This window comes from Haliotis asinina, chromosome 9, assembly GCF_037392515.1.
Source record: "Haliotis asinina isolate JCU_RB_2024 chromosome 9, JCU_Hal_asi_v2, whole genome shotgun sequence".
NCBI classification, from domain to species: Eukaryota; Metazoa; Mollusca; class Gastropoda; order Lepetellida; family Haliotidae; genus Haliotis; species Haliotis asinina.
This window is the reverse complement of record NC_090288.1, coordinates 18,316,269-18,337,019: the sequence shown is the minus strand read 5'-3', so window position 1 is coordinate 18,337,019 and position 20,751 is coordinate 18,316,269. Positions and strand designations below refer to the sequence as shown.

The window sequence follows — 20,751 nt, the reverse complement described above, 5'->3', positions numbered from 1 at the left end:
AACCTGGACGTGATCACGCGGATCCATCCAATTATCGTCCGATTTCATTAACAAGCTGTGTTTGCAAGACCATGGAACGCATGATAAATAATCGACTTGTTTGGTACTTGGGAACCAATAACCTAATCACAGATATACAGTGTGGTTTCCGTAAAAATAGAAGTACTGTCGATCACTTAGTGCGACTGGAATCATTTGTGAAAAACGCACTAATTCATAAACAACTTGGTTTGCGAGGTCGTTTGCCTCAATTCATAGCCAACTTTTTAAATGACAGACAATTTCAAGTTCGCGTAGGTTCTACTCTGTCTGATCATTATAATCAGGATCAGGGTGTTCCACAAGGCAGTATTTTGTCAGTCACACTTTTTAGCATCAAGATAAATAGTTTGTCAAAAGTTTTAAACGATTCAATTGATGGATCATTATTTGTGGATGATTTTAACATTTCTTGTCGTGGTAAAAATATGCATACTATTGAACGGCAACTGCAGTTGTGTTTAAACAAAATAAATAAATGGTGTCTTGAAAACGACTTCAAATTTTCGAAGTCCAAAACTAATTGTATACATTTTTGCAGAACATATAAGCCACATAAGAACCCAGAACTATCTCTAGATGGCACTCCCATCAAAGTTGTAAAGGAGGCCAAGTTCTTGGGATTAATTTTTGACTCACATTTAACGTTTCTACCACATATCAAATCCCTCAAAACTAAATGCCTGAAGGCACTTGACTTGTTGAAAGTCGTTTCAAATTCTAAATGGGGAGGGGACCAAGCTACCCTCCTGCAACTTTATCGATCACTGATCCGGTCAAAACTTGATTATGGCTCCATTGTATATGGTGGAGCCTGTAAAAGCCACCTGAAACTTTTAGATTCTGTTCACCATCAAGGTCTAAGACTTTGTTTTGGCTCCTTTCGGACTTCACCTGTTGACAGCCTGTACGTTGAGGCCGATGAGCCATCTCTTGAGCAGCGACGTATCAAATTAGCTTTACAGTATGTAACAAAATTATATTCCAGTGAGTCAAACCCTGCATATAACTGTGTTTTCAGTCCTCTGTGTGAGGACTTATACAATATGAAATCTTCACTTGTACCGCCTCTTGGTTTAAGAATTAAACCACTTCTTGCTGCTGCCGGCATTGAGCTGGAAAATATAGCTCCTTCCCGTCTTCTCTCTTCTCCTCCTTGGCAGTTGGTTAGGCCCCAAGTGGACCTAACACTGACCACATTTAAAAAATCAGAAACTAATGAATTACAGTATAAACAAGAATATAATGAATTGAAACATAAATATAGCAGTTATAAATCCTTATTTACAGATGGGTCCAAGGTCGGTGGTGCAGTAGCTTGTGCCACTGTCATTGGATCCAGAACAATATCTTCTAGATTACCAGACAACAGTTCTATTTTTACCGCTGAGGCTAACGCCATATTAACAGCTCTTAAATATATTCACAGACGCCATAAACATAAACAATATATAATTTATTCCGACTCTCTTTCTTGCCTTCAGGCTATTAAAAATCTTTCTTGTAAACATCCACTTTTAATAGAAATTATTGAATTATATAATGATCTTGCTACTGGCCAATACGACATCGTTTTTTGTTGGTTACCCAGCCACGTTGGCATTTCCGGTAACGCAATGGCCGATCTTGCTGCTAAGGCAGCACTTAACAAATCTGTGACACCACTTCGTATTCCTTATTCTGACTACAAAGCTAGCATTAGAGCTTACACTCGTGATCTGATGCAGAAGAAGTGGGACACCCAAGTAGGTATAAATAAACTACATGAAATAAAACCCTACATTGGTTATACATACTTGGGTTGTCAGTCCAGATTTGAAGAGGTCATCATGCGACGATGTCGCATTGGCCACACAAGATATACGCATGAATATTTGCTTAAAGGTGAAGATCCTCCGTTCTGTATCCCTTGTGATGAAAGAATCACAGTCAAGCATGTCCTGCTTGACTGTGTTGAATATTCCATCACAAGGGATAACTATTTTAAATCGGGAACTATGAAGGATCTTTTTAGTAACGTTAGTAATCATTTAATCATTGCGTTTTTAAAAGAATTAGATTTATTACATGACTTGTAAATAGATAAATATTTTAAGATTGGAAGTCGAATCAGGAACTACGATTGTTAGTGGCTGTATCCTCGAAGGGGGTTGAAGTACCGTAAAAATATTGTCCTCCTGAGAGGGTACGTAAGTCCAAAAAGTGTTGAAGTCAGATTTATTCTTCCACTTTTTTAGCCGTAGAATATGTGTCATTTTAATTTGTGGCTAATCTTGCATACAATCGCTAGCAGCTGAGGGGATGGTGTAAATCCAGCTAGGGACCATGCAGGTAGCAGAGGTATTGTAAGTCCCCATGGTCCCTAGTATGGTGATCTACCCTCTGTTGTTGGCGATCTATGGCCTGTTTTTTTATATTGTACTGTCCAAATAATGATACTGTTATATTTTTACAAGTTTCCACACTAGTTTTAATATTAACTGTGATAGTCTAGTGGTTTTACTGTCCTTCGTCGACAGGTTCTACATAATATGCACACATATATATTTTTTATGTCACGTATGTTCTCGTCACGCAATGGCTGCAACATTGCCGATGTGACGTTAAATCTTAACTCACTCACTTTATGGTAGGCCTCAAAACAGTCAACGCACAAAAACACATCACAGCTTGAACATCTGCATTTGATGTCTCGACGTTTGCCAGTCCGTTTCATTGTATGTAAGACATACTTAAACCAAATGATGTCCCTCTCATATCATTGTGAGAGATTAAGTTGTTCAAAGCATCTATGTCAATGGCAGTAAAGACAAATTTACGCACATGCATAATAACCTATGAAAGAAGCGTTTTCGCTGATACATTGCTAGTGTATACTGAATATTTTAAGGTAAGTACTAATAAGCTAGACTGTGACTTACATATAACAGATTCAGTTTGTCATCTAGATTTAACGCAGAAAATATACGAACATACATGCATACATATTGTATAATGCTATTCCTTGCACATACATAAGACAAAGGGTCATGGGATGGGCGTCATCAAAGTTTCCGAATAGGACGTTATGTATCTTAACTGTTCAATATAGTCCCCGATTTGTTATCTATGACCAATCGTATCATGAGATACCTGTCACATTGGAAATGACAGGTGATGGGGCGTGGGCTAAATTTCTGAAGAGTACGTTCGGTCAGTAGACAGCTTGGATACAGATTGACTATTGGTTAGATCGTTGACCAATCGATATGCTAGATTTCGGCTTTATCAACTCTAGCTATCATGAAAAACTTTGTGTATCGTGAACATACATAATCGTAAGGATGCCTGAAATGTACACGTAGGACTAACAAGCACTTTGACGAGTTTTTTTTTTCTAAGCCCTCAAAGCGCTACAATCCGATTATTTTTACCCCGGATAACCCAATCCAATCATTGAGTAGAGATAGTATTTATTTGCGTATACTTTTTGCGCACACTACTTGTACATCAAAAATAATGGCTTGCTGAACATTTCAATATAATCTGCACATTGTTACGAATAAATATCATAATTCAAGTACATGTATTATAGAATTCAAAAAAGTAACACGATACTGATTTATTGTGATGTATACACTTGCAGTTGAATCTCCCCAAATATTTATGAAGATGGGCATACCTATATTTGTTTTGAAAGCAAACGAGGTTCAGAAGATTGGCAATGGGCGTGACTCCACAAAACAGGTTGTCCAATGATGTAACAGCGCATAAGTTTGTTTTACACTTGTCACAGGACAAGTTTACCTGGACATGCATTCGACCAGAGGCTGTTCTTTTGAGGTTGAAAGAGGTGTTCATATATTTAGTGTTGTCTGATTGAATGATTATACGCATCAATTCCGTAACTGATATATTCTCCTCCTTTTATTGACGATGGATCTGATACACGTGATCATTACACAGGATAAGATAATTACAGAGATCAAATACAAATATTTCTTACACAATGCTTATGTAAATTGCATTGAAAAATCATATTTCAAATAAGCATGAAACAGCTTGAACAAAATACCCCAGTTACCTTTGTATGGTTTATGTGTCCTATATATGTATATTATGAGTAGATGCAAGAGTTATCACTTCATATTCGATTATGTATTATTGTCAACTTTAAAAATCAATAGTCGCAAATGAATTAGGTCTAAATTAGTAACTTGGTTTATTTCAAATCTACACGAACATGAGTGTAATACAGTAGTGCTATTTATGTCTACGATTCATTATATGAACTATTACAATGAATGAATGAATTTAATTTAGAAGAAGGTTTCGTAACCTTGTCACCGTTAATTCAATCAATGTGCAAACATAGTATCTTAGTATTCACTCCCAATGACGAGTAACAAACACGTACCTCCTGTAACAACATCTCATAATCCCTTTTCTCGCAGACGTGTGTTCATTTGCCAGTATAAGCCCCCGACATTGCAAGCAATTGTTATCAAAACACATTAATAGTTCTTCTGATTAACACAGAAAGTAATCTCTCTCGGAAGAAAGGCTAATCTTTGATGATTACTGCTAAATTGATTGAAATTATAGGTAATGTACGAGTTTAAAATGTAAAACCCCAATACGCCGCTCTCGCTGAATGAGAGGTGCTTTTCATAACCCCCAATTTGCGGCTCTCGCTGAATAAGAGGTGATTTTTATTACCCCCAATATGCGGCTCTCGCTGTGAGACGCTAATTAATTTGCCGCATATATACGGCTCTCGGCCTTAATGAGTTAAGCGCACAATGGATGTTTTGAGAAAAGACAGAGCAAATACAAAATGCATTTCATTTCCTACCAGACGAAGCTCTCCTGAGAGCCCTGTAGTGCACACTGACTGTTCGCTTTAGGTGCCGAGACAGTGTTCCATGTTGGCTGAAATGGAAGAGAGAGTGAATGAAATATTCAGTGTAGATGGGTTTGTAGATGGTCAAAGGGATGGGGTAAGGCCTCTGCACCAGTCAGAAACAGCCAAGAGGGTGGAGGGAGGGGCCACGACATCATTGTGCATTTAAGGCTTTTCTGAGCACTTTTAAGACAGCTACACTGACCTTAATAAATGCTTGTTCTCAATTTAGTCTACCCTGGTGATACAAATATCAAATGGTAAGATTTCTGGCCTTATCGCCCCATAAATTTCATTCCAGCGAAACGATATCACTTGAATATATATATTTCTTAACTCAGCAGGCAGTTTTAACATGTTTTTTTAATTGTATCATAACATACTGAAACATGTGCTCACATTCAACTCATAACAATAACACTCTCAGAACGTTTTCCTCAAAGTTGAATAAGGGCGGAAGTCTTTCGTGTCAAATATTCTCGTCAAAGTTTGCAGTACCCTGACAGCCTTACTTGTATTAAGAGTTGATGCTTTTCAGCCTTTTGATTACGTGGAGATCTGGCAATATGTGTATATATATACATTGTATAATTATTTAGTTGGTTGTTTGTCAAGAGTTGTAACTGTGTTTAGTCGGACTGTTAAGTCAGACTTGAGCAAATACATGTCAATGTACTGACAGCAATGCTACTGCAGTACGCGGTGGCTGGAGGTGACTTGAAAAAAACTCGCTTGAACTGCGTCACCCCTGGAAGGTTGAATAAAGCACATTATCCTGAATACACGGCACACATACGTTCTGTTTATATATACCTCGCGTGGATATTGTAGCTGTCGCACTGTATAAGGCGATAACAGACGATGAAGCGTGTTCATTCACTCCCTTAGTTCACCGGAAGATACAGTGCTGTGAATGTGACGCAGTCACATAAGCTCCACCCACTGATGAATATTAATGCTGTCTGTGCACTGAAGACCATTGTGCACTTAAGGGCATACGTAGACCAAAACTTGTAGAAACATTGGAAATTAACAGATTCAGTCAAGTTTACAACCAAGGGGTGCTGCTAAATATTCATGACAGTGCTTTTATACACTGTGACAGCATTTGTGAAGACCATTGTAATCCCAGAATCTTTCTGATTGGGTTTCCCAACTCCAAGATTCACTGAAAAGATTTCTTAGATGTGAATCCAATTTGATCATGGCAAACGTGTAGTTGACAGGAATCTTTATTCTTCAGGCAAAGGATATAGTTTCAGTGTTCCTGGAGTTGGCGAAACAAGCTCAGCCGACTTCAGCAACATTTAGCAATCAGTCTACAGAGGATACACTTGCTGTGGACACAAAATGGTCTCAGAGGGACTTACAGAAGGGAGAGAAAACATCTTTCTCCAAAACATACATCCTGTCTCCAGATGGTCCGTCTGGTCTGCGTGTTGTTATGGCAACACCTCCACAGGAATTCTCAAATGTGTAAGACCCTGAATCTACTGAAATGTAATAAAATCTCCAGTTCTTGAATGGAATATTTTTATCAGTTTATGATATATTTATTTGTATAATAGTAAACTGAAATTTTACCATTTTAACATATCTGTTACAATGTGAGCATTCATTGTTAATGTTTCCTTATCATATAGAATGTATAGAGGGTGCCAGAATAATTGGACCATGAGTATTACTGTTGGGTGAGAATGCACTGTAATATAGCACCCACTATTGTTACAGATTATGGAACCGTGAGTCTCCGTCTGGTCGACTCAGAGCTCTTGTCTGTAAAGTGAAGAATAAGAAAGGCGAGGAGAAGCAATACTTTGAGGTAAGACATTCCTGATGTCTATGTCTGTCACTGATAACATACTGCATGACAGTCTTAACGCGCGGAAACACCATTTGTCACTGTTGTCAGTGTAGCAAACATGTTTGTTTGAACTATTTTTCTGAGTCTTTCGTGATATTATCAGTGATTCTTCTGTACTGTCCAGATATGGAACTCGATTCGGAAGGTGAAGACCTTTGACATACAGAGCTGTGAAAAACATGGGAAGGTTTATGAAGCAGATGGTAAGAAGACATGCTGCCCTTCATTGTTGCTACACATTAGGCATGCAAGTACTACTGCAGTTATTGCTAGACTGAAGAGAAGTGTAATGGTCCAAAATTTGTACCGCAGGCTATTATGATACAGGTATCTTTATGACAGTACATATTACGTTTCACTGTGACTGACACTGATTGTACAAGCAGATTCTGATTCATTTCCCTGAAGTAAAAAATACAATATCAAAGCTGGTAACTGCCATTTTGTTGTCATGGACACAGGGGAGATAATGTGAGAAACATCACCTCCACGTTTCTGCCCTTTAGCCATGCAAAAGGAAGTGTCATTTGTGGATATATTTTAGTGTTGATTTTAGGCTAAGCAATACAAATACACTGTACATGTTTTACCCAATTTAGCCAAAGACATAGAATTGCCATATATATTGTTTTAAAGTACACCTTGCGTCATATGTCATGCTAGACGGCAGTAAGAAACTGTTCCAGGGTTTTTTGGCTGTCTTGAGTGGTCTCCCTCTGAAAGGTACTTGGTGTATATTGCTGAGAAGAAGGTGCACAGGACTGTCAGCTTTTTTCAGGAAGAAAAGCAGCCTGCTGATGAGGGTACTAAGAAGGAAAAGATTTTACAAGTAAGAGGGTTATGTTAAAAAAATCAGTTCCTTTAAATCAGACTGTATGCTGTTTGTATGCATTTTCAAAGCGCTTTAAGAATAGCAACATTTTGTTATTAATTGTGGTGTTTCCACTGCAGGGCGATGAACATGTATTCCGAGGAGACTGGGGGGAACAGCTGGTGGACAAGCATCATCCTGTGCCATGTGTTATAGATGTGATGTCTGGTGAGGTGACAGTGCTGGACATCATTCCTGGGGATATATCTGCTGGACAGGTGATTCCTGGGGATATATCTGCTGGACAGGTAATTCCTGGTGATATATCTGCTGGACAGGTAATTCCTGGTGATATATCTGCTGGACAGGTAATTCCTGGGGATATATCTGCTGGACAGGTGATTCCTGGGGATATATCTGCTGGACAGGTAATTCCTGGTGATATATCTGCTGGACAGGTAATTCCTGGTGATATATCTGCTGGACAGGTAATTCCTGGGGATATATCTGCTGGACAGGTAATTCCTGGGGATATATCTGCTGGACAGGTAATTCCTGGGGATATATCTGCTGGACAGGTAATTCCTGGTGATATATCTGCTGGACAGGTAATTCCTGGGGATATATCTGCTGGACAGGTAATTCCTGGTGATCTTGTGGCTCTGGAGTAGAGAGTATTAGAGGAGAGGTCTAAAGCCACATTGACACTTGTATATATACGAATTTTGTTCCAATTTTTGTGCACATGAGCAGATTTGCTGCAAACTGTTGTGAAGTGTACATGCACTGTCCAGGGCTGCAAGACAGTAAGCAAAGAAAATTTTGAGTGAGTGAGTGAGTTTAGTTTTATGCCATACTCAGCAATATTCCAGCTATATGGAGGCGGTTTGTAAATAATCTGGATAATTTCTGGACCAGACAATCCAGTGATCAGAAACATGAGCATCGATCTGCGCAATTGGCAACCGATGACATGTGTCAGGCAAGTGAGCGAGCATGACCACCCGATCCCATTTGTCACCTCTTACGACAAGCATAGTTGTCTTTCAGTTATGGCAAGCATGGGTTGCTGAAGGCCTATTCTACCCCGTTACCTTCAAGGGTGCAGAAAATGTTGAAATGCTGAAAAATCTGGTACTGATAATCTTCCTGCCCCTTGCATGAACTAGTTATGAACACTGCACCACCTATTTCTAAACACTGCGGGCAGTCAGTTTTCGGCCCTGCGCGTATTGACATGCAGTGTCACGCATTGGGCTGGTTTGATCACGCCTTGTAACTTGTCATGAGGTGGACGGGCGAGACTTGGGTATTGCCACAACTTGTTCACGTGGCATGATGAGGTCCTGGAAATGTTGTGCACAGCACGATTTCTTTGCACATGTTACAAAATCGATACGCATTGGGCACGCCTACTTCACGCATTGTTGACGCACGAATCAGCGACGACCATGCACTCAGGAGTGCATATATAAATAGGTGCCGATCGTCAGTCCTCACATTCCTCAACTCAACATATGTCATGTTTGGGATTTCACTTCCTCAGTAAAGTACAAATTCTAGTACGTTTTTGGTTGAGTCCCATCCGGGATTCGAACCCGCACCCTCAGAGTCAGGCACACAAAGTCAGCCGCCTAACCCGCTCAGCCACCGCGACTTCCACATCATACCTCAACTCGACAGAGAACAATCTGCAAGATGCTTGCCAAGAAAAAGACAACACGAGGAAGGGCAGGATCAGTAGTGGATAGACAACTTGATGAAGAAACTAGACAAGAAACACAGAGAGGTGGAGACAGAGGTCCACATCAGTCGGCACCAATGGATATCTGTTGAGAATGAGGTTGTGACGCACATGGCCATCGGTTTGATCGTCTCTTGGTGCTGTTGCATTGTAGTAGAAAAACCGACGAGATGTTACATCTGTAATGAAAGGTTTACAGATATGTTTTTCTAGCTGATAAGAAGGAATGTAACTGTTTTACCAATCTATTAATTATAAGATTATAGACATATGTACCTTTTAGACAAGATTCCAAATGTATTCTATATCACACAACTACGAGACAACTTGTAGTTGTAGATAATTTCTCGGTGAATCTGGGAGCAATGAGAGAATGGTTTTATCACTCAAGTTCTGAGTGCAAATGCGTCATCGCTGCAAAATGATGTGACACAGGCTTGTCATATGGAGTTGAGCTGGTTCCGTTATCCGCGACAACTTCGTGCAAAGTACAGTTCTTTCATGTTCCTCCATCCGCAGCACCACCATGTGCCCAAACATCAACAGGCAAGTACTTGTAGCCAGCATCTACATTGGTCATGCATGAGTACTTCAGATTTGGGTGTCTTCTCCAACTTCTTCACAGACAGCTGTGGTAGTTCAATCTGGAACTAAAACTTTCAGTATGCCCTTTTATGGCATATAAGTTCTACATCCTTACTAACTTCAATGATGGCTTTGCAAGAGTTCTGTGCAGATTGTACTTCAACTCTCATGAAGCTGTACTGCTAGACTTGCGCAGGAAGTACCAGTGGCTAGAAAGCGAAGAGAGATTGTGAGCCTGAGTCATACCACCAGCGGTTCTCATGCGAATGTTGTCTTCTTCGAAAGATGAAGGGTTAACTTCTGTCAAGAACTGATCATAATGTCTGAAGCGCTGTCTTCTAGGCAACCACCTCCTCACCCACACTGTCTTTGCTTTCCTTTTCCTAGTTGGGGTTCAGTCTTTTTCTTTGGCCTTCTGTTGCTTCATATTCTTTAGTGCTGCACCTTCGAGATATAGACATCTTTCTTTTCTGCAATAAGAGGTTGTCTGTGGTTTTCAACACCTTGCAGGTTCACAGCAAATCGAGCAATGCATGAAGCTGGTGATGGATCCTGTTATTTATATAGAGTAGCGTCAAACACTACCATGCCTGCTTCACACAGGCGCAAAGTGGATACACTAGACGTAACAATGCGCCAACAATACTTGTCTTACATGAAAATAAGTGACTATCGAGTGACATTGCGCACCATGCGTAACTAACAAGTAAACAGGATGTGAGCAGTGCTCAAACTACTGGTAGGCTCCACGCTTTCGTGCGTACCGTCTGAAATATATGCATTCAGTGGGCGAATTACATGGCAGTGTGGAATAAAAATGTGTCAGGATGGCAATGTAGTGTAGTCCAGCAAGACAGTGCTCTGAAGACTCAGTCATCGTACAGAATTACCATTCTTTGTGTTGTTCACAGTCCCTAGTGCCCTGCTGTAGAATGAGTTTCGAGTACTCCAGTTATGTTGTAAAAGTTGAATACAATGTCGTTGAGTAGTTCCAGTTATTTTCATTGCAGTCAGCACCACACTGATGTAATGTTTCAGGCAATTTGGGCCAGTGACGACGCAGGTGTGGTGTTTGTAGGCTGGAACCATGAACCATGGCGGCTGGGACTTATATACTGTATCCAGAGGAGGTCAGTTCTAGTCTTCCGCATGGAAAATGTTTGGTCCATAAAGTATCAGTCAGTTACAACCATGGTTCATCGTGACAGTCTGATGACCCTCTGAGGCTATCATGTCATTAACCCTGTCTCGTAGGAATATATGATGGTTTCAGCAAATATTTATGTAAAATATACATCCTCGTATTCACAAGCAGCATTTACGATGAAATACTTCTCAATGGTTTTTCTGTTTGCAGAAGTAGAATTTACTTTGTTGATGTAAAGAACACAGAATTTTGTGAGTATTGTCAGACTAATTGTAAAATCTAGGATGTGATGTTTAATTTTATAGTGCTGCGCTTTGGTTTCCCTAATGTTTTATGTTCTTGCGTCTGGTGCCTGGGGTTTCCTGATTTTATATTGCCAGTGTGAAAAGCCTGGGTTTCCTTGATGTTACATGTACCAGTGTGCAGTGCCTTGGTTTCCCTGATCTTTTATTGGTAGTGTGTTGTGGGTGTGTGGCTGTGATGTGACATGTTCTTGTGTGTAGTGCCAGGTGTCTGAGATGGTACATGTTCTTGTGTGTAGTGCATGTGTGTCCCAGATTTTGTATTTGCCAGTGTATAGTGCCTTGGTTTACCTGATGTTACACGTGTCAGTGTGCAGTGCATCTTTGATGCTGCTTTAGCCAGTATGTAGAACCTAGATGACCCTCATGAAACATGAGGCAGCTGTTGAACCAACATGTTCCTGTTACATCCAGTGGCACTGAGTGAGGAGGATCGGTCAGTGCGGAGTCCATGCTTCAACCAGGACCGATCAAGATTAGTGTATCTGGACAACCCAGACAGAGGAGGGCACTGCCAGTGTTCACGGCTCATGATGGTTCGTTGCTTCTACAGGTGGTGTACATGGTGGTAACAGACCAGGCTAACTGGCATAAAGCAAGAAATCATCTGTTTTATTCTGTTGTATCCGATTTGATTACTGATGTTGGAAGTTTACGCGTGTTCCTTAGCAACAGATTACTCTGTACAATCTGGATGATCATGCTGTTAATGATGAAGTATGTCAAGATCACAGATGATTTCGTTTATATAATTAGTTTATGGTACTGTAAATAGATGTAGTATGGTATTGTTAGAGTGTGTTATATATTGTTGGGAGTTGTTGTTAGATTATGTTCGGTAATACTATGGGAACAGGGTTATGTTCAGGGAAGCGTGACCAGGTATGGCCAGAGAGCTGGGGTGTTAATTTGTAAACAATAGAGAGGTGTTGAGTAGCTTGGGTATGGGAGGTCAATATAAATAGTGAGGAAGGGTAGTAATCTGCACAGTCAGCCAGAATCACCACTGTGTTCACCTGTATGGGTTCAACTTTTGTATGGGATTGCATCTCACGCTGGCTGGCGTAAGTTTTTATTATCATTATTACTTTTGTATTTATTGATTGAGTAGATGTAGCAAGAAATTGTTTTACTGATGTAGTATTTCTAGATATATGTGCATATTGTAACACTATATAGCCACAAAGCCATTCAAAATTTGAATGTTATCGTTCCACAAAAACTGTTCCACTTTCAAATATGTAAATCGGAGTAAAGTACATGCATAAAGTATAAGACATTGACACATGTCTTACTGAGTAACTGTAGTTACTTATATTGTATTGTAGTGTCCCGGAACTGGCCGGTTATCCTTAAAGTAAGGAGAGGGGTATTATCTCCGCCTGTAAGGAGACAGACAAGAGTCTTCCCTGTTGTACAAGGAGCATGTATCTCCTAGTAATGTGAGATGTGGATGGCACAGCCATCAACCATTACACAGGCCCCTTAAACTCCGTGAGGGAAACCATCGCCTGGGTGTGAGGGATACCACACAAATACTATGACGTCACCAAGTGGAACCAAAGTGCACTGACATTCTGATTACATTGTAAAGAGAAAGTGTTCTCTCTGAGTGGAAAATTCCTTTATTGTTATTTAGTTCAATTGTTTAGTTTCTGATTGGGATTATATGTAATCATTATCTATATTAGTGAGGGTATTAGGATTTTAGTGTAGTTAGTAGTAGTAGTAGTATTATTAGAACTTTAGCAATATAAGTGGTAGACAGAACTGTATATGTAGCTAGGTTAGGTAATTAGATTAGTTAGTTGTATTTGCACCTGTAGAATTAGTTTAGTATAGGTATTGGGGTTACTTATATCTTAAGGGGAGGAATAAAGTTTTGCAAAACAAACTATTCTTCTGTTGTGGTTACTTTGGTATGTGACATTTTGGTGGCAGCGGTGGGATAATTAGATTATTTGTCACTATCAAAGGGAACCCTAGTTGTGTTCTGTAGCGCATTTGATGTAGCGTTGTTGATTGTATATCGCTGCAGAATCTTTGTGTCCATAAAGAAGGGTTAGAACATACGGCACCACTTCTGCGTCCTTGAGTGTATGATTTGGAATTCAAGGGTGGAGGGTGTATTGTGGTTATTGGTCAGTTAAGGCCATTGGTTCGTCGTGAACATTTTGAACATTGGGATATATGGGAAATCACCTCCGGTTTTATTCTTGGTAGGATCCCTATTTATTCCAGACAGTTTGACTTTTTGTGTACCCTGCTTTGCCCTCATACAGACAATTATGGACATTGACAAACTTATCAAACTGGGTCAGAGTTTAGGGTATGAGAAAGATGATTTGAGAGTGTTTGTGAAAGAGCAAATGGAGTTGGAGAATGAGAAAGAAAAGGACAGGCTCGAACGGGAGGAAAGAGCTAGGGAGCGGGAGATTAAAAAGTTAGAACTGGAGGAAAGAAAGGAGAAAGAAAGGTTAGAATGGGAACGAGAGAGAGAACGATTAGAATTGGAGAAAGAAAAGTGTAAAATACAGTCAAATGAAAGAATAGAACTAGCCAAGTTAGAAAAGAGTGCGGCAGGAAATCAAGAAGGGCAGGTAGGAGAGAATAGATCGGCAGCCATTCCCAAGATGCCTAAAATGCCTCCATTTGACGACCACAATGACAATATTGATGCATATCTGCAAAGGTTTGAACGTGTAGCTACAGCGCAAGGCTGGGACCCGTCCCATTGGGCAGCTTACCTGTGTACTCTGCTGAAAGGTAAGGCTTTAGAAGTATACTCCCGGTTAAATGCCTTTGAGGCTGAAAATTACAATGCAGTTAAAACTGCATTACTTAAACGCTATGAAATGACTGAGGATGGATTCCATCAGAAATTTAGGACTGCTAAAACTGAAACAGGTGAGATTTTCACACAATTTGTAGTTAGAATTGAGAACTATTTCAACAGATGGATTGAACTAAGTGGTACACAAAAGACGTTCGAAGGTGTGAGAGATTTGCTGCTGCGTGAACAGATTTTGAATGTGACTGGAAGGGATCTGGGTATATTCTTGAGAGAGAGAAAGCCAAAAGACGCGATGGAAATGGCTAGACTAGCAGAGCAATTTATAGAAGCTAGAGGTACGAGTCATGGAAGATACAATAGACCAGTTATTCCAGGTCAAACTGACAAGCAGGTTTCCAAAGGGAAAATAGTCGAGGGTAGCGCATCAGGTAAACATGGTACTTGTTCCAAACAATTTGTTCCTATTAAGGAAAGGACATGTTACAACTGCAATCAAACTGGGCATTTGGCAGCACAGTGCAAGAAACCCAAGTTTAAAGTGGCAAGTATCCAGGTGAGTGAAGACAACACAAACATGTCTCTAATACATCCAGATAACACAAAAGTAGAGCCCTGCATACATGAAGTTCTAGATGGTGATGCAGCAACTTCAGAGGAGGTTACTAAAGCAGATGTAGCCTCAGGGAGTGTGCTTACCAAAGATCACCGCATGCCATTTTATCAGGGAAAGGTAAACGACACTCCAGTAGATGTGCTTAGAGACACGGGATGTAACGGTGTAATAGTGAGGAGGTCAATGGTAAAAGATGCATGTTTGACTTCAGAAACACAATCTTGTAAATTAGCAGATAGCAGGATCTTGACACTTCCGGTAGCATGGATTACTGTAAATACGCCCTTTTACACGGGTATGGTGAGAGCAGCATGTATGGACACACCAATCTGTGACTTAATATTAGGCAATATTCCCGGAGTTAGAGAGCCAGGAGATCCAGACTTGATGTGGGATAAGCAGGACATTAAAACAGTAGGTGCTGTAGAGACAAGGAGCCAGAGAAGAGTACGCCAAGTAGGCATGGAACCCTTGAAGACATTGGAACCTGTTGGGTTGACACTGAGTCGAGGTGAGTTCGTATCCCTACAACATCAGGATTCAAGTCTGAACAAAATAAGAAAATTAGTGGAAGAAGGTAAGATTAGGGAGACCCGACATAGTACTTCCTCTTACTTTGTGGAGAATGATATGCTGTATAGGAAGCATACTTCCAATAAAATGGACAATGGTAAACAAGTTGTACAGGCAGTAGTACCGGTTGGATTGCGCACACAGGTAATGAAGGTATGTCATGAAGCACTGATGGGTGGACATCTTGGAATCAAGAAGACTCTAGATAGGGTAATCTCACAGTTTTATTGGCCAGGAGTAATTGGTGATGTCAGAAGACATGTTCAGTCTTGTGATATTTGTCAACGTACCATGCCGAAGGGAAAGGTAAGGAAAATACCACTGGGACAAATGCCATTAATTGAAGTGCCATTTGAGAGGGTAGCTGTTGATTTGATTGGTCCATTGTATCCTGTCACAGACAAGGGTAATAGGTATATACTGACGGTGGTTGATTATGCAACACGATACCCAGAAGCAGTAGCTTTACCCAGAGTAGAGACGGAATATGTTGCCGAAGCTCTGTTCGAGATATTCAGTAGGGTTGGTATCCCCAAGGAGATATTAACAGACATGGGAGCCCAGTTCACGTCAGGCGTGATGAAGGAGGTAAGTAGACTATTGTCCATACATCAGCTTACTACTTCCCCTTATCATCCAATGTGCAATGGCCTAGTGGAGAAGTTCAATGGAACCTTGAAGACGATGCTGAAACGGATGTGTGCAGAACGACCAAATGACTGGGACAGGTATGTACCTGCTTTGTTATTTGCTTACCGAGAGGTACCTCAAGAGAGTTTGGGTTTTGCCCCATTTGAACTCTTATATGGACGCACTGTGAGAGGACCAGTACAGATTCTGAGGGAAATCTGGACAAGAGATATACCAAATCCAGAGGTAAGAACCACATATGAGTATGTGCTAGATCTTCAAAACCGTCTTGAGGAGACTATTCACGTAGCACAGCAAGAACTTCAAAAGAAAGCATGTAAATACAAAAAGTTCTTTGATGTGAAGTCCAAGCCAAGAAAAATGAAGGTTGGTGATAAAGTATTAATTCTGTTGCCCACTGATTCAAACAAACTGTTGCTGCAGTGGAAAGGGCCATATAAAATACTGGATACCTTTGGCATTGGCAATTACAGAATACAGGTTGGTAACAAGATTAAAACCTATCATGCCAATCTACTGAAAAGGTACATTGAGAGAGAGGAGGTCAAGGACACAGCTGTATGTGACGTCAGCATAGCTCAACTTGTGCATGTCAGTGCTGGTCTGGTGGATGTCAAGGCTGAAGAGGTGAGTATGTTAGACATAGCTTCACCTTCTTTAGTTTCTAAGGAAACGTATCAGGATGTAGACATTTCTGAAGATTTGACAGAGGAGCAACAAAATGAGGTGAAGGAGCTCATAAGTGAATTCAAAGATGTACTGAGTGATTTACCAGGGAAGGTAGATTGTATGGAATATAAGATCAAGCTGACATGTAATGAGCCTATACGATCCAAGCCCTATCCACTTCCTCATCATATGAGAGATGTTGTAGCTAAGGAGATACAGCTAATGTTAGACATGGGGGTGATAGAACCTTCTCAGTCACCATATGCATCCCCCATTGTACTTGTGAAGAAGCCTGACTCGACTTACAGATTTTGTACCGATTTTCGCAAACTGAATCAGGTGACCGTATTTGATGCCGAACCAATTCCATTAGCTGATTCCATCTTTGCAGGGTTACGGAACTGTAAATATCTTACCAAAATTGATGTAAGCAAAGCATATTGGCAGATTCCAATGGAAGAGAGTAGCAAAGAACTGACAGCATTTATAACTCCTGATGGATTATACCAATGGAAGGTGATGCCATTTGGAGTAGTTAATGCACCTGCAGTATTTTCCCGACTGATGAGACAAGTATTGCACAACATACCAAATACAGACAACTTCATAGACGACATCATAGAAGGAACTGAGAACTGGTCACACCACATGGTAAGTCTGAGAGCAATATTTACGAGGTTAAGACAATTCCATCTTACAGCTCGACCTTCAAAGGTAAAAGTGGGATATAAACATCTGGACTTTTTAGGGCACAAGGTGGGTAGTGGTCTAATTCGACCAGAAGGTAAGAATGTAGAAAAGATCCTAAATGTGGAGCGACCTCAAACCAAGAAACAAGTGAGAGCGTTGTTGGGACTGACCGGGTACTACCGGAAATTTATCCCAAACTATGCAGCCATAGCAGTTCCGCTAACTGATCTCACAAAGAAAGGAAAGCCAAACAAGGTAATATGGACAGAAAGCCAGGAATTAGCTTTCACTACGTTAAGAACCCATATGTCAAGTTTTCCTATCTTGAAACTACCCGACTTGAAGAAACCATTCTTGGTAAGAACAGACGCTTCTGACGTTGGAATCGGAGCTGTACTGCTACAAGAACAGGAAGGTGAGCGATTTCCAATATTGTTTGTGAGTCGGAAGTTAGTAGATCGTGAGAGAGCGTATTCTACAATAGAAAAAGAGTGTTTGGCTATTGTGTGGGCAATACAGAAGTTAGAAAGATATCTGTATGGGAGAGAATTTATTTTGGAGACTGACCATCAGCCCTTAATATGGATGACCAAGGCAAAAATGACCAATGGACGAGTGATGAGGTGGGCCCTGACTTTGCAACCCTACAGATTTCTAATTCGTGCAATCAAAGGAAGTGAGAATGTTGGGGCTGATCTCTTGAGCCGGTGTTCACCCTAGTCATACTATGTGTATGGTAGTGTGTAAATAATGTACTCTCTGCATATCCAGATTATTTGTCAGCAGTTATTTCTTATGTATTACTGTGCTATTGTACATTTAGACAATTGTGTTTTATGATATTTATGCATTAAAACAAACTTAAATGTGATCTTGAGTGTAATATATAATTGTACTTGTGTACAATTACTTGAAGAGGGGAGTGATGTCAAGATCACAGATGATTTCGTTTATATAATTAGTTTATGGTACTGTAAATAGATGTAGTATGGTATTGTTAGAGTGTGTTATATATTGTTGGGAGTTGTTGTTAGATTATGTTCGATAATACTATGGGAACAGGGTTATGTTCAGGGAAGCGTGACCAGGTATGGCCAGAGAGCTGGGGTGTTAATTTGTAAACAATAGAGAGGTGTTGAGTAGCTTGGGTATGGGAGGTCAATATAAATAGTGAGGAAGGGTAGTAATCTGCACAGTCAGCCAGAATCACCACTGTGTTCACCTGTATGGGTTCAACTTTTGTATGGGATTGCATCTCACGCTGGCTGGCGTAAGTTTTTATTATCATTATTACTTTTGTATTTATTGATTGAGTAGATGTAGCAAGAAATTGTTTTACTGATGTAGTATTTCTAGATATATGTGCATATTGTAACACTATATAGCCACAAAGCCATTCAAAATTTGAATGTTATCGTTCCACAAAAACTGTTCCACTTTCAAATATGTAAATCGGAGTAAAGTACATGCATAAAGTATAAGACATTGACACATGTCTTACTGAGTAACTGTAGTTACTTATATTGTATTGTAGTGTCCCGGAACTGGCCGGTTATCCTTAAAGTAAGGAGAGGGGTATTATCTCCGCCTGTAAGGAGACAGACAAGAGTCTTCCCTGTTGTACAAGGAGCATGTATCTCCTAGTAATGTGAGATGTGGATGGCACAGCCATCAACCATTACACAGGCCCCTTAAACTCCGTGAGGGAAACCATCGCCTGGGTGTGAGGGATACCACACAAATACTATGACGTCACCAAGTGGAACCAAAGTGCACTGACATTCTGATTACATTGTAAAGAGAAAGTGTTCTCTCTGAGTGGAAAATTCCTTTATTGTTATTTAGTTCAATTGTTTAGTTTCTGATTGGGATTATATGTAATCATTATCTATATTAGTGAGGGTATTAGGATTTTAGTGTAGTTAGTAGTAGTAGTAGTATTATTAGAACTTTAGCAATATAAGTGGTAGACAGAACTGTATATGTAGCTAGGTTAGGTAATTAGATTAGTTAGTTGTATTTGCACCTGTAGAATTAGTTTAGTATAGGTATTGGGGTTACTTATATCTTAAGGGGAGGAATAAAGTTTTGCAAAACAAACTATTCTTCTGTTGTGGTTACTTTGGTATGTGACAAAGTATATATTACCACAATTGTGTGTTTCACTTTATCCATGATAAAGATTATTTGTTTTAGTATGACTGGAACACGAGGGAAACAAGTGTAGTTCAGGACATTGTGGAGTCTGCCAAAGGTTTGTGATAATCTCTGATTGTCCTGTAAACAATTCATGATCATTATATTTCAAGACAAGACAAGAATATTATTGTAGTCAAGGCCTCCGGCCCATATTCATTTTACAGAGTTATGGATAAGTGTTTTCTTTTACAAATCAGTTGTAACTAATTTTTCAGTAATTCATGTTTTAGTTTACTGGATTGTTTTATAAACTATTACAGAAACTGCAGTACTGATCATTGTGCTTAAAGATCTTTTTATGTTTAGTTGTTCAAATGTTCTCACATGTTGATTGCAAGTGTCTCCTTATAGTGACATTTTATCAAGGTCAATCAGTGTGATCTCATTGTTTAATTATCCAAAACAATTAAATGTTAAAACATGGTACAGGTGTTTCTGATGTATGTGGGATCCACAATGTTCATGACATCATGTTTACACTCAGCCTCTATGTGATAAGTGCTGTAATGAGATTAGATGTATTTCCCAGATACTGACCTTTAAGTTGTATGGTGAAAAAACTATTATATCTAAATACCACACATGATAAGTAAGATGAGTTATAAAATGTTCTGACTCTGTTTTATTTTCACATGCAGATTTTCTCTATTCCTTTTCTTGATTGTTTGTGACTTCCTTCTGTGGTATATTGTACTGAATGTGTGAGATATGTCTAGTTAATTAATTGTATGGTGTTTTCACTCCAGCACCACACACAGGTTCTAGTGTCGTGTTGGACGTGTGGAACAACCACCTGATACTCCAGGCATCTGCTCCGAACCAGATGCCTTGCCTTGTATGTATAGTCCGATTTGTTGTATGTAATTTATAGTAACCCTTCTTTCATTCATTACAATACTTTTCTTGTGGAGTACCGTATATTACAGTAGATGAGTCGATCCCATAAATATGCACCTCCCACCCTCCCACCCCACCCCCCTTATTTGATCCTTATAATCAGTATCAAAATCAGGCCATCTCAGTGTCATATCAGGCAATACACCAAAGCGCTGATGATAATACATAATTTACATTTAAAGAGCAAAATCTGTAATTAAAATTACAAAATGCTATAACATATTTCTCTAGGTAAGATAATAGATTTAGAATAGCATATTTTACCAGACAGTGCATCAAAATTCATCCTGT

At 39.8% G+C, this 20,751-nt stretch overlaps 1 protein-coding gene across 1 annotated transcript in view; it reads left to right on the top strand.

Moving 5' to 3' along the window:
* Positions 1–4,955: 4,955 nt before the first annotated feature.
* Positions 4,956–20,751, top strand: part of LOC137297153 (acylamino-acid-releasing enzyme-like) — a 37,234-nt gene continuing 21,438 nt past the window's right edge. Inside the window, exons 1-11 of the mRNA XM_067829169.1 lie at positions 4,956–5,018; positions 6,165–6,397; positions 6,653–6,743; positions 6,910–6,988; positions 7,472–7,614; positions 7,737–7,874; positions 10,964–11,055; positions 11,283–11,323; positions 11,789–11,910; positions 19,561–19,618; positions 20,310–20,398. Of these exons, the coding sequence (XP_067685270.1) occupies positions 4,956–5,018; positions 6,165–6,397; positions 6,653–6,743; positions 6,910–6,988; positions 7,472–7,614; positions 7,737–7,874; positions 10,964–11,055; positions 11,283–11,323; positions 11,789–11,910; positions 19,561–19,618; positions 20,310–20,398 (1,149 nt within the window). The remainder of the gene's footprint in view (positions 5,019–6,164; positions 6,398–6,652; positions 6,744–6,909; positions 6,989–7,471; positions 7,615–7,736; positions 7,875–10,963; positions 11,056–11,282; positions 11,324–11,788; positions 11,911–19,560; positions 19,619–20,309; positions 20,399–20,751) is intronic.